We start from the raw sequence: 13,543 nt of genomic DNA, 5'->3' as shown, positions 1-13,543 counted from the left end.
CGCTTATTAGTTTAATATTTGTTTATTTTATTCTTCACTGGTTGCCAGCTAGTTTACATAGTTTTACATCTTTGTGGACTCCACCTCCTTGACTTCTTGTATTGCCAAGCAACGTTACATCGACTGTCTCAATTAGCTACATTGCATACATGAAGTGACAATACTACATTGGATTCCGCATTCCTGGCAGGAAATACAGCTCTGTATTGTAGTAAACGACTGCCACCTGTCTGCGAAGAGATACATTCAGCTTCGTTTTTCATCAAGTTCAAAAGACTAAACTAGCAAAATATAGTTCAAGAAGCAGTACTGCATATTTTTAAAATGCACGAATATATTGTGAGCTGTTCAAAGTGAATTAAAATGTGAGGATCCGGCTGGTCAACTAGCGTGCTAGAACGTATTCATGTAAAATCCAGACATCATTCCATTCCGATTTTGGATTATGGGTAACATGCCTCTTTGCTCTGTTGTCATCTAATTGGTCGAATATGATCTATTCTGGTATTTGATTGGTTTTGGAATTCCCGCAGTGCTCTGTTATAAAAAAGGTCCCGCCCTTTCAGGTTATCAATTGGTTTGTCGGCGTGCTACCTTGCGCTGATAGGCCTAGAATCACCTGTCAGTCATGAGACAGCCGGCATTGGAATAAATTTCAGCAACAGCGACGCTGTCTCGAAAATGGCGGAGGTTTGCGAGAGGCGAAAGAGTTTTGTTAAAAATTTGAAATGATTTGAAGGGAAGAAGTTAAAAAATTAAAAAGTTAGGTGAGTGACGGAACATAGCAGGCGAACCTTTATTTTATGTATTGTAAAATTTGGTCGCAATTTCAGACGTTGTTTTTTTTTTGCGCCGAAACCGTTTGTATGGGAAATTGCATTTTGCTGCCTAGTGTGGAACAATAAAAAGCAATATCAAATGGCTAACGGTTAGCAGTGAATCGGTTAGCTTGAAAGCCAGCATTTACTGGCCCAGTCGACGATTTGTGTTCGAATACCAGTTTACAAGCTCGTGCATGCCCTGCCATCTGGCACACGTAGATTGCTACCTAGCTAACTAACGTTAGCTTAGTTGCTGGCTACATATCTGGCTTGTAGAAGCCCAAGCATAACGCAGCTAACTAGCTAGTACGCTAGCGCATGAAATGGCAGTTACCGTGTCTGAAGTTGGGTACCTTGCTTGCAGTGTGCATAGTCTAATGTTTTCTCGTGCGAAAATGCAATATGTCGCTAGCTAGTAGCCAGTTTAAGGTTTTTGTGCTGTCCGTTATCCAACATTATGGCTAGCTCATTCGCTAACTCCATCGAGGTGCATTGCTAGCTAGCTAACGTTGGTCTACTGGGTGAAAATGAGGTAAAATGGCCTGTTGAAAAGTATCTCGATATGCCTTGGCGTTGCTGACGAATAAGATGGTCAGAAATTCATTCTACACTGCCAGTTAGCGTGTGTGACATATTCAACCCAGACTTGAAAAGCTAGCTAGATTGCTAACGCTAGCCTAATATGAAGAGGCATTTACTCAACCCAATGCAATGACGAGAAATCGTTTCATTTATTGTAATATTGCGGAACAGCTATCTGGCTTTGGTGGGCGTTAATGCAAGATGACTTTCTAAACCAATAATTTTACTTTCTCGAATGCAAACTAGAGTAAAATATGATGACACTTAACGTTAGTTAACTTGCTACGCCGTTGATGCCATGGGGGCCCAGTACGCCATTGCGTTATGTGGGCGAATGTGCCATATGTCTGGTATCATTTTTATTTTGCACGATAAGCTGGTTTTGGGGAATTGGTTTGCTGAATTCAATGAGATGCTGTACTGAAATCGTGTACAGTATAGACCGTTAACTGAGTGTATTGTAATTGCAGCATGATCTTTTTTTGCTGACTGGTGTCTCTCTGTCTCTTTTTCCCGTTTTCAGCTATGATAGAAGATTCAGCAGTGGAGGATGAACAGTGCCTAGATATGGGCAACCTTTAAGCTGAGTGCATTGTGATTTCCAATAATTGAGACAGTGAATTCTAAAAAGCTGTCTACATTAATGAAAAGAACAATGTAGTCAGCTTAGCATATTCATCACTTTTACTTGACCAGTAGAGAATGTGCTTTGAGTTAACAGGAATGTATTGCTGCATGCACCTAAGTAAACCGAAAGCGTTGAACAGACACAGAAAGATTTAGGTTGCGTTGTTTTAGTTTTCTTCTCACATCCCGGTAGTGTGTTCTTGCGTATTTCAGTTAAACGTCGAGCGAATTTAAGTAGTGAAAATGGAAGGTAGCGAGCTTTTACCTCCCCTGCCGTTGGAACCGCCCGATGGCGGGTGTTCGGAGAGCCTTAATTGCGCAGCGCCTCCACCACCTCCCCTGCAAACGTCCAGTGAGGCAGAAGAAATGGACGTTAGCTCTGGTGGTGATGGACCCACACACACCCCAGCAGGGGACAGGGAGGGCTCGGCAGAGAGGTTTGAGCTTCACGGCAGGGGGCCCGAGGAGGCCGAGACTAGCGCCCCGTCCCCCAGAACCGCCCGGCACGCGCCCCCGGTCACCAAGTTCCTGCCCGACCTGAAGCTGCTGAAGGACGTTAAGATCAGCGTCAGCTTCTCGGAGAGCTGCAGGAGCAAGGACAGGAAGGTGCTGTACACGGGGGTGGGCCAGGACGGGGCGGGCGGCAGGGCGGAGGAGGGCGTGAACGGTGAGTTGTACGAAGACCCCGCGCCGGGGTCGGCCGATGACCAGGCAGGCGTAGGCGTGGGTAATGGCGGTGGCGGCGGCGGCGGCGACGCCGTGGTCAGGTGTGCAGGCAGAAAGGGAGAGGAGGCGGAGACCGACCTGGAGAACAAGGTGGAGTTTGCGGTTCTGGATGAGCTGGAGGATTTCACAGAGAATTTTCTGGAGACCGAAGACGGAGACCAGGTTGGGTTCAGGTCTCAGGTGATAGTGCAGCAAGAGCAAGCGGACGAGGAGGTCCTAAATTACTCCTACGAGGTATGTCTGTCAGGGGTTCGAACCCTTACCTTTTTTTTTTGTTTTATTTTTTATTTGTCATTGCCATGCTCTTCACTTACACCACTTTGTCTTAGAAACCTGCTGTGGTCTGCATTTGATTTTAACCAAAAAAAATCTTTAACTGTTAGCCTTTTGGAGAAATTGATGCAGAGGGAAATTTTAAGCTTGGGTGACCCTCAAGTTCAGGTGATATGAGAACTATAGACTTGCATTAGATCCCACACTCTACAGCAGGAATTCCCAACCCTGGCCCCAGAGAGCCCCCCCCCAGCATTTCATTGTTCAGTTAAAGCAGCTGTTTACACGGTTGACTCGCCTCACCTTGTTTCTTAGGTTTGACCAAGTCGTTTATCTTCAGGTGAAAACAGAAACCTCCTACGTAACCAGCGTCTGGAAAGCCCTGCGCTACTGTAACAATGGACCAGGCCTCCCTAGTTTTAAAATGATTTTTTATGTATCTTTAGTTCTTTGTAGTTCTTGTCTACTCACTGCATAACTTTCTAGAATGAAGTCTAGCTATTATTAATATGAATTCTGACCGATTGAAATTGTGATATGCAGTGTTAACCCTGAGAGTTGCGTACAGTTCTTTAGTTCCCTTGTTTAAGGTGCGCTGGGGTGGACGTGAGCAGGACTGGAATTAAGGGGCTTGGACTTTGCTGACTGACAGGTCAGCGGCGGCTCTGTCATTCCCCTGTTTTTATCGGGCCGTCTTCCCCAGGAGGACTTTGACAACGACGTGGACGCGCTGCTGGAGGAGGGCATGCCGGTGCCCAAGAAGATGCGCCTGGCCGAGGACAAGTACGGCGGGGACAGCGATCACCCGTCCGACGGGGAGACCGGCGTCCAGCCCATGATGACCAAAATTAAAACCGTGCTTAAGAGTGAGTGCTCTCTGGCCTCCAGGGAAGCCTTCTGCTCCTGGCTGGAAGGCTGTGGATAGACCGTCCTGTCACGTGATCTGTGTGTCCTCAGAGCGCCTGTGTGTTTAGGACACTGAGAAGCCCTGCCCCCCCCCCCCATCATGGACAGGTGTGGGGTTTGCCTTGAGCCTCGTGGTCCACCAAACAGTGGCGCAGGCCAGATCTAAATTGTGCATAGCATTGTGCATGCGCAAATTGAAACGTGAAAACGAAAGCTGGTTTTATTAAGAGAGACACACCATCAAGAGGTAAACTTCTATAGCCACCGCAAACGAGCAATTCCCTGTGAAGTCTCTTTGTTATTGAGAACTTAACAGTTCACCAAATTTGCCTTGAAGGGCAGAAGTGGATCAGACTTCACCATTCTAGAACGTAATCCCAGGCAGGTGTGTTTGCCTGGTGTTCAGGTGGTAATGGGGGTCTCCTTCCGTACGGTGTTCTGAAGAGTGCGTTCGCCTGTGCAGGTCGCGGACGCCCGCCTACCGAGCCGCTGCCCGACGGATGGATCATGACATTCCACAATTCCGGCATTCCAGTTTACCTTCACAGGGAAACCAGAGTAGTCACCTGGTCCAGGCCGTACTTCCTGGGAACAGGGAGCATCAGGGTAAAGTGTGTGTGTGTGTGCGTGCGTGTCTTCACGAGTGTGTGCGTGTCTCCGCATTGGAAAAATTGAGCATCCTCGAATGTGCACTCATCTGAACCGAAATTGAATTAGCCTAATAAAGAATCCGCACTGTACAGCAATAAACTTTCAAGGTGAAAGTGGTAATTCAGTGATGAAAGTCTGCGCATAAAGTTTTATTGGATTCAAATTTGCTGATGGATATAGAAATCGTTGCGTTTTCCAGATCACTTAAAACGTACACAGTGCTGTGTGATCCTAATGGGCAAGACAGCTTAGGGAGTGTAGGTGACCTGGTCGGGTCAGCTCCCTCCCCTCTGCACCCTTTTCAGAAACACGATCCTCCGACCAGCAGCATTCCCTGCCTGCACTACAAGAAAATGAAGGATCAAGAAGAGAGGGAACAAAACGGAGAGGTGACCCCCAAGGCCTCCCCCGCCAAGGCGGCCGAGGGGATGGAGGTGAACGAGGGGGAGGCCGAGCCGGACTCCACGGCCCCGGAGGAGCTGACCGGCGCCCCCCCGGGGGAGGTGGGGGAGGCGGGGGAAGTCGGAGGTCCCGGGGACGAGCCGGGGGCGGCCTGCGGCGACGGTGGTGGTGGCGGCGGCGGCAGAGTCTCAGTCCTTCGAGACAGCCCAGGGAGCTCTGGGACAGGTCAAGGCCAAGGTGGAGGTGTGCAAGGACGAGTCTGTGGGTAAGGGTGAACCCAGACAGCCAATTTGCTTAAATATGGCCTGCTTATGGTGCGTGTTTGCCGCCTTTATTTTATTCCTGTTACACTCTCCCCAATATTGTGTAACGTTTTATTTATGTTTGGTTTATTTTGGTACTGAAAGGAAAAAAACATCTTATTCACCCCTTTGATGGAAGATTTATGCCCAGTCAGGATGCCTGGCTATTGTCATGAGGTTGGCATAGATTAAAATCTAATGATTGAAATTCTGTGTCCCTTGTTTTTGTAGATTTGGGTTTATTGCCTCAGCATAGTGCTTTTATTCTATCACAAGACCAGGGCAGGAAGTGGGCAGGACAGAAATTCAGATCCTTTAAAGTGCATTCCAGTTGAGGTTCTCTTAAAACAAAAAAAAGAAAACATTTAATTATTTACAGGCTTCTGCCACATATTCTTTGGCAATAATGAGTAATAACGGATGCATTTTTAGTGTTATTGCTGGTCTGTTGCGGCTGCAGCTTGTAAGAAAAGTAAATTGAACTGGTGGGTGGGAGAGTATTTCAATTATGCATGTTATTTCGATTTATCGGAAAGACTCATTCCAGCTTATGACTCTGGTGTTTATTGTTGGGATCATCAGGAGTTTGTCACTTTGTTTCCTCAAGTGTTTAATTATCGGTGGTTATTCAGATCGAGAACTTCAAAGGAATGTTTTGGAGATTGTGTGTTTAACCATCATTGCACTGGCTCTAGTTTTAAAACGCGGCAACAAAGGAGACCATAGCCCCTGCCGGAGTTTCAAAGCCAATGCGTGTCTTTCAGTTGTGATATTAAGTGTCTTTTCTTCCATAAGGCAAGCCCTGTCATATGGGTAACCTCTCAAAGTGATAGTGGAGGCTGCACAATAGCATACGCTCTCCTCCTGACGTCAGCTGGCTCTCATCACACCGCAGTCTGCATGTTAGGAGATGGGGGGGAGACCCTTCACGTGCAGGTCAACGGGCAGACTTTTGGGTGTCTGATTGACCGCTGGGGGTTGCTCGTGTGTGGGGGAGACCCGGTCGTTTTGCCGTCCCCGAGCAGTGCCAGAGCCAGTTGTGCGTTGCCCTGCTGGGTTGCCAGGCACAGTTGGCACTGGCACCAGACTGTGGGGCCCCATCAGAAACTCTATACAACAGGGCTGAGTTCCTATGTATCACAGGCCTTATGTATGTGCTATGCATGGCACCTGGCGTCTGGTTGAATTTTGCATCCTGGTTGCCCGCTTGTGTGCTGAGAAATGTGTTTTCTGTGAGAAACGCAGCGAGGAAGCTCAGCGTCTACAGCGGTGCCGTAGCCCGTTTCGTACACCAGGAGACTGAAAAATGAGCTGACGGACCGAAAGGCATTCATGCGGTCCTGCTGCGTTCGGGCGAGTTGCACCCAAGGGCGCCGTTAGCCTGGTTAGCGGCTATAATGGCGCCGCTGTGGTTTGTAAGAGTCTCTGGGCTGGAAAAGGAACGTAATTACTTTTGGAGTAAAGTTACGCGGTTGCTTGTTGATTGTGCGTCTGGTAATGAGTGGAGCCGCACGCTGCATTGATTTTGATGCAGAATCGGCGGCGGGTGCAGCGCTCGCATTAGCGGCGACATGAGCTAACGACGTTTACCGACTCAGCGATTTAAGATCAGCGCATGCATCTTCTGAACAAAATGGCAGTTTTTTCGTTCAAGGAACAAACTGAATATTACGAATAAAGGATTTGGTCTTGTTACAAGCTTGAATGTGAGAGCTTGAACAAAGCCCCTAATTTAGAGACCGCTAACTCAAGGCTTTTTCTTCTTTTAACGAAACGCTCTTGAACGCTCCAGAAATCGAGGAGTTCCGCGGCTACCTGGAGAAGTGCTTCGACTTTGAGCAGGTGACGGTGAAGAAGTTCCGCACGTGGGCGGAGCGTCGGCAGTTCAACAGGGAGATGAAGAGGAAGCAGGCGGAGTCAGAGAGGCCCATCTTACCCGCCAATCAGAAGCTCATCACACTCTCCGTTCAGGATGCACCGACAAAGAAAGGTGAGCCATCTCCAATGGCACATCTGCAGAGGTCGAGTTGAACTGTCCTAAATTAATGAATGTCTTTTTTAAAAATGTGTATTATCTTTTTTTCTCTCTCTAGAGTTTGTCATCAATCCAAACGGGAAATCGGAAGTGTGTATACTTCACGAATATATGCAACGTGTTCTTAAGGTCCGACCGGTTTATAACTTTTTTGAATGTGGTAAGTGACTTTTTTTGCTTGCAAAGTTTTGTCTGTTATTTGTGTCGATGTAGTGTTTCTATTTCTAATTGAATTTCACCGAAGACATCAGCGGCAGGTTCATTCCAGTGCTTTCCTATGCTAATGCTAATTCGCACACCTAGCGCACAATTACGTGTAGTAAAAAAAAAAAAAAATTAAAAAAAAATGACACTAGTGGGAAAATCTCCACTTTAATAGGAAAACGATATGTGCATCATCACTAGTGTCGAAAGTTTGTTGTGCACCTGCAAGAAAAGTCCTCGATGAATGCTGATTGGGTGTTCTCCAAACTTTTCCAGAAAACCCGAGCGAACCCTTTGGAGCTTCAGTCATTATCGATGGAGTCACGTACGGAACTGGAACCGCAAGCAGTAAAAAACTTGCCAAGAATAAAGCTGGTACTGCTCTCCGTTTCCCCTAAGAGCGGCGCTAGCCTGGGAATGCTGCTTTCCGTTATGTAGCTGGCATGGTGGAGGCAGCGTTCCGTAATGTCTCAGAACGTGAGCCGTTTGTCATAGCGTGCCTGACTGTCGCTGGTATTGTCTGTCTCCTGACTGGAAGAAAAGCAGCTGTCTTGTTTGGATTAATGGTTCACTGGTGTTGGGGGGTACTTGACTGGATCTGCCAGGGTTTGTAATGTTTAAAAAAAAAAAAAAAAGTTTTTTAAATGTAAATTTCTTGAATTTCTTTATTTTTTTCCCCGATAAGCTCGAGCAACACTGGAGATCCTCATACCCGACTTTGTGAAGCAGACGTCCGAGGAGAAGCCGATGGAAGGCGATGAGCTGGAGGTGAGGTTTATTTTTTTATCCTTCTCCTTCCCCCGTCTTCTGTGACATGGTAAAGGCTGTTCATTTCTCTTGCATTTATGTACAACTCTTATAACACCTGGCAAACTAGCAAAAGAAATGACTTTGGAATGAAAAATAGGCCCTTGCCATTGTCTGGTATAAAGGCAGCATTTGTCATATTGCATTTGCCAGCAGTCTAGGTGTGTGCGTTCGGCTTCATTGTTTCCTTGAATAGAGTATTTGGCGACTCGTCTAACTGCCTAAACCGCGTTTCCTCCTTCGCAGTATTTTAATCATATCAGTATTGAAGATTCGAGGGTTTACGAGCTGACCAACAAGGCTGGTCTGCTGTCCCCCTATCAGATTCTTCATGAGTGCCTTAAGAGGTATGTTTTATGAAGGTTTTTTTTTTTTTTTTTTTTTTTTTTTTTTGAGACTCGTTATTCTGCATATCAGGTGGAGGGTAACCCTATCAACTGATTAGAGTAATCCATTCTGAAAAATATACAACATTATTTTAACTGTTTAGATTTCCCCAGTGAAATTACATTTTTTGACGCATGTGTGCTTTTCACCAGTAGCAGTTCAGTAGCCCAGCGTATGAAGTTTAGGGGGACGGTGCGGGATTAGAATGTGAAACTCCACACTTCAGTTCTCTGAGCTGTCGGCTGTCGCTCTCCCGTAGAAACCACGGAATGGGCGACACTAGCATCAAGTTTGAGGTGATCCCCGGGAAGAACCAGAAGAGCGAGTACGTGATGACCTGTGGGAAGCACACGGTGCGGGGGTGGTGTAAGTACGGCCCACTGTCTCTCTCTCACACACACACACACACACACACGCACGCACACCGATCCTGGGACATACTCTCTGTGCTAAGGACAGGGATGTTAGTCAGTGTGCATAAGCAGTAAGCTACAGCCCAGTGTGATTATGGTGTGCGTCATAATTGGTTTATTGCAGCCCCTTTTGGGAATTGCTGTCCTGCTGCTCAACACAAGCATGAATGTACCTTGTGATCAGTGCTGAGCAAACTCAATCATAAGTGTGTGTATACGTGTGTCTCTGCGTGTGTCTGTGTGTGTGTGCGTGCCTCTATGCGTGTGTGTGTGTTTGCGTGTGTGTCTCTGCGTGTGTGTGTGTGTGTGTGGTTTTAGGTAAGAATAAGCGTGTGGGGAAGCAGTTGGCCTCTCAGAAGATCCTGCAGATGCTGCACCCCCATGTGAAGAACTGGGGGTCACTGCTGCGCATGTACGGCAGAGAGAGCAATAAGATGGTGAAAAAGGTCAGCTTGCCTATCACAGGTCAAAGGGCGTGGGTTGAAAGGTCAAGGTTCAGGGAGGGCAACTGTTTATGTGGGCTGTGGTTTTCTGTTGTAGGTTGAGGTTAATATGGCAAAAATATTCAGAACTTTATGGCTCTTTCATTTGAAGAATATTTGGCCAGCATAACACTTCTTAATGACATTTCTGTATTTTTAGCAAACATTTACAATTCTGTGTTTGTGTTTTCATTAGCACTAGACCTCCTGCTCCAAGAAAGAACTGCTTTTATAGAACAATTTTTATGTGACTAATTAGGCTTTTTTTTAAAACAAATCCCTCGTGCTAAACTCATCATTTTAATTTGGCAGGAAAATTCAGATAAAAGTGTGATCGAACTTCAGCAGTATGCCAAAAAGAACAAGCCAAATCTTCACATCCTGAACAAACTGCAAGAGGAGATGAGGAAGCTGGCGAAAGAGAGGGTACGTGTTGGGCTGGGGGTCTCTTGAGGTGTTTGGGTAAAGACCTCCACCAGTTCTGTGTCCCAGAGTTTTATTCAGCAGTGCTGTGCTGTGAATGTATTTTCTCTGCACTCGTAAACTAGGACCTAATACAACTTTTTACAAATTTCTCACATTATCTATTCAAGGGGGTTCCAGTTACAATGACTGTCCTCTCTGATTTTACAGTCAGGTGTACTTCTACCACTTGCTGGACTCTTGAGGCTGGAAATTGGCCCAGTAGTTTCTAACTTCTTCATTTAACTTGGACAAAAAAATAATTTAGATTTTTTCACTGAGATCCCTAAACATGTGTGCAGGCAAGAAATATTGATGATTCCATATTGGGATAAATCTTCTCCCAGAAGTCATTTATGGTTGCTAACAGCTAATTGGGTAACACCCACAGTCCCTGCCTCCCAGGCCCTCCAATCATGGCAATTCTTTCTCATGCCATTATTTCCAATGGACAAATAATTATGAGACTCAACTTGGTGACAGTCCAACATTGGACAGTGTTTGATAGGAGATCCAATCCTGCTCTGCTCCACTGTCCTGTTAAATTGCCCCTTTTGTTTTTTGCATTGCAGGAAGAAACCAGGAAGAAGCCAAAAATGACAATAATGGAATCTAATCAGCCTGGCAGCGAGCCCCTCTGTACTGTTGACGTTTAGAGAACTGCAACCAACCGACAAACACGGCACTGACCAATGGTATCCATTTTCACTGTCCAAAAAATAAAAAATGTAAAAAAAGGCCACACCCACGTGCTTGAATAACGCCTCATTATGCAGAGTGAAATGGCAATACAAACTTTAATGTAAGGAGACCTCTTATTGTAACCTGGGCAGTTACCAAGCTGCTCTTTTTAAAGTTTTGGTGCACACATTTTAACACACATGGGACACTTAAGAACAGGATAAATGCACTAAAAAAATGTTTAAAAAAAAAAAGTATAGCTTGAACATCATTCTCGTATAGCCTCTACACAGCACTTTCAACCCCCCCCCCCCACAAATGAACCATAGGTTCTGCTGAAAAAATGTAATTTGAGTTTAGATTTTTTATTAATTTTTTTCCAACAGACTTAAGTGGTCAAAGTCTAAATATAACCACGTATCAGCAGATGAAAACAAATAAAAGTGAAATCAAACTGGTAAAATGTTAATAATTCTTTCTTTGGCAATAGGAGTTTAAGATCATCATTGAATTTTCCGTTTGTGTTGACCACACCGATAAAATAAGTTTCAGAGTTTTTCATTCAAATACAATAAGCCTTCAGTTGGTTTTTCGGTGATATTCAGTTTATAAAAACAAAAAAAAGTGAAATGAAAAATTGTACAGGTGGTCTTGTATTTTTCAAGGATTTACAGTGTCTTGTGGAACAGATTCCCATTTGATTTTCACTCCTCAGCCCTATGTGGTACGCCACTGAAATTTAGCAGTTCACTGGTGTACAGAGCATTATTTTTTGCTGGCTGACATTGTACATAGCGTCCACGATGGATATTAAAATAGGATTTAAAAACGGAAGCTGTGGAATGCGACATCGTCGGATCGGTTGGCTATAGTTTTCATTTGCACATTTAAAAAAACAAAAACGAATGGCATTGTTACTGCATTTACAAGATTGTCTATATTCAAGTGTATCATTGCGTTAACGGGGAAACCAAGTGACAATTGTTTTTTTTTTGTTTTGTTTTTTTAAAAGACTATTCCACGCTTGTATTTTCAAGAAATGCATATTTGTGGGCAAAGGGTACTGAAGGGGGAATTTGTCTTGGTGTAAGCTTGATTTTTTTTGTTCTAGATAAAGAAAAAACTATATATATATTATAGAATTTTTGATTGCCTTTTTTTTTTTTTGTTCCGGAAATGCAGGATGAAACATATCAGTGGTCGGCTGTAATGCTGATCTAACAAGCTAGGTCTTGCTTTCCTTGTTTTGGCACTGCAGAAAACACAAGCACAAGAGCTTGAGGTACTGTAGTCTGAGAAGAGTGTGTAGGGTCGCGGATACAAGGGTCTGGTCGGTCGCGTCAAATTTAACCTTTTCCACTTATTTTCTTTATTGCGTTTATGGGGTAGCTTACTTAACATTAACCTTTCTTTCATTCAGATTTTATTCTCATTACAGAGTGGCCAAAATATTCTTAGTGTAGATGGAGCTACTCCTGGTACAGCAGCTTTGATAGGGGGGGAAATGAACAGTTCTGGATGTGGTTTTCTCTCTAAACAGGTCACAGGTGGTGTGCGATGCCTTAGTTTAGCCTGTTTCGGTAAGGGCTCCCTTTGTGAACGCAAGGAGAACACAAGTCTAAAACAGCGGTAGCCAACCCTGTACTTGGAGATGTACAGTCCTGTAGGTTTTCATTCCAAGCCTAAGAAGGCAAACCTCATACAACAGCGAGAGATCTTGTTGTGCTGCCAATTAGTAGTCAGGTGCACCAAATTAGGGTTGAAATGAAATCCGACAGGATGGTAGATCTCCCAGGGTTGGTAACCACTGGTCTGAAGGACCTTTATTTTGTGAGGGGAGGAGTTTTTTTTGGGGGGGGGGGGGGGCTTCTACTTCAGCCTGTGTCATTGGAGAAGCTGCCCAGTATATATTTGCTGTGGAGTGAAAATGTCAGTAATATTGGTATTCTGTCTGAACTGCCTTTTAGCATGTGCTGATTTTAATCGTCTTAATGGGATTGTTTGTCCGTGTACGGTGTGTGTACGTTTGCCATTTACGTGACAGTTGATCATGTGCATTCAGATCTAATCAAGTTTAAAACAGTGTATTGAATATTTGGAGCAAAGTTTGTTTTTTCCTTTTCTTTTCAAAGGGGCAATCTACAAAAATGAAGGTGGTACTCTATTACCTCGAACAAAAAAGCATTTTCTCATGACACGAAGTCCCATAGTTCAAGCAGTGTGAACCAAAGCTTATATCCAGTCTTATGCATTTTTATAGAATATACTGTAGGTTGCTGCACAATAAATATATACATATATATACAGGAAAGAAAAAGAAGATGCAATAACTGCTGGAACAAATTTTAACTGCTGTGCACTGTCAGTGTTGTATTTTGGTGTGTGTGTGCGCGTGCTTTTTTTTTCCTCAATGTTTACTGCATTTCTTACATTTCACCACTGCACACCAACACAAAGCTGCTGTTGTCACATTTAGAATGCTTTAAGAATGTGCTTTCTGCATTACAATTTTGGAGAGACGATAGTCTTGTTTTTTTCTTTCGTTTTTTTTTTTTTTTTGTCTTGCGAATTGCGTGTTAGTGTGCAAAGAGGAGCCTTTTATACCGTTACAGTTGGACCCGTAACAGTGTGGAATTCTGTAGCTAAAGGTGATGCTGCCTAGGATATGAAGTGTCTTGTAATGTGACTTGAGTTCACTGACTTGACTTCAGTGAAATTTTGTTTATGCAAATAAACTTGTCTTGACAAACAGGGACCGAGTCACTGGCTCGTTTTTCAAACG

The 13,543-nt window shown here is 44.6% G+C and overlaps 1 protein-coding gene across 1 annotated transcript; it reads left to right on the top strand.

Annotated features, from left to right (window-relative positions):
* Nucleotides 1-609: 609 nt before the first annotated feature.
* Nucleotides 610-13,512, top strand: dgcr8 (DGCR8 microprocessor complex subunit). The gene is made up of 15 exons (XM_064353727.1): nucleotides 610-767; nucleotides 1,927-2,990; nucleotides 3,733-3,895; nucleotides 4,399-4,541; nucleotides 4,892-5,137; nucleotides 5,181-5,253; nucleotides 7,083-7,280; nucleotides 7,384-7,485; nucleotides 7,806-7,904; nucleotides 8,215-8,297; nucleotides 8,583-8,683; nucleotides 8,983-9,089; nucleotides 9,455-9,582; nucleotides 9,931-10,044; nucleotides 10,653-13,512. Exons 2-15 carry the CDS (start codon nucleotides 2,274-2,276, stop codon nucleotides 10,734-10,736), a joined length of 2,358 nt encoding a protein of 785 aa, XP_064209797.1. The 5' UTR covers nucleotides 610-767; nucleotides 1,927-2,273; the 3' UTR covers nucleotides 10,737-13,512.
* The last annotated feature ends 31 nt before the right edge of the window (nucleotides 13,513-13,543 follow it).

The sequence above is a fragment of the Anguilla rostrata genome, chromosome 10 (genome assembly GCF_018555375.3).
Source record: "Anguilla rostrata isolate EN2019 chromosome 10, ASM1855537v3, whole genome shotgun sequence".
NCBI lineage: Eukaryota > Metazoa > Chordata > Actinopteri > Anguilliformes > Anguillidae > Anguilla > Anguilla rostrata.
This window is presented reverse-complemented; position numbering and strand designations above follow the sequence as displayed.

Bases quoted from the DNA above. Each gene is read 5' to 3' on its own strand.
- dgcr8 (XM_064353727.1), top strand. From the start codon at position 2,274: ATGGAAGGTAGCGAGCTTTTACCTCCCCTGCCGTTGGAACCGCCCGAT. The intron at 2,991-3,732 runs GTATGTCTGTCA...CGTCTTCCCCAG, and splicing joins TCCTAAATTACTCCTACGAG to GAGGACTTTGACAACGACGT. The intron at 7,905-8,214 runs GTACTGCTCTCC...TTCCCCGATAAG, and splicing joins ACTTGCCAAGAATAAAGCTG to CTCGAGCAACACTGGAGATC.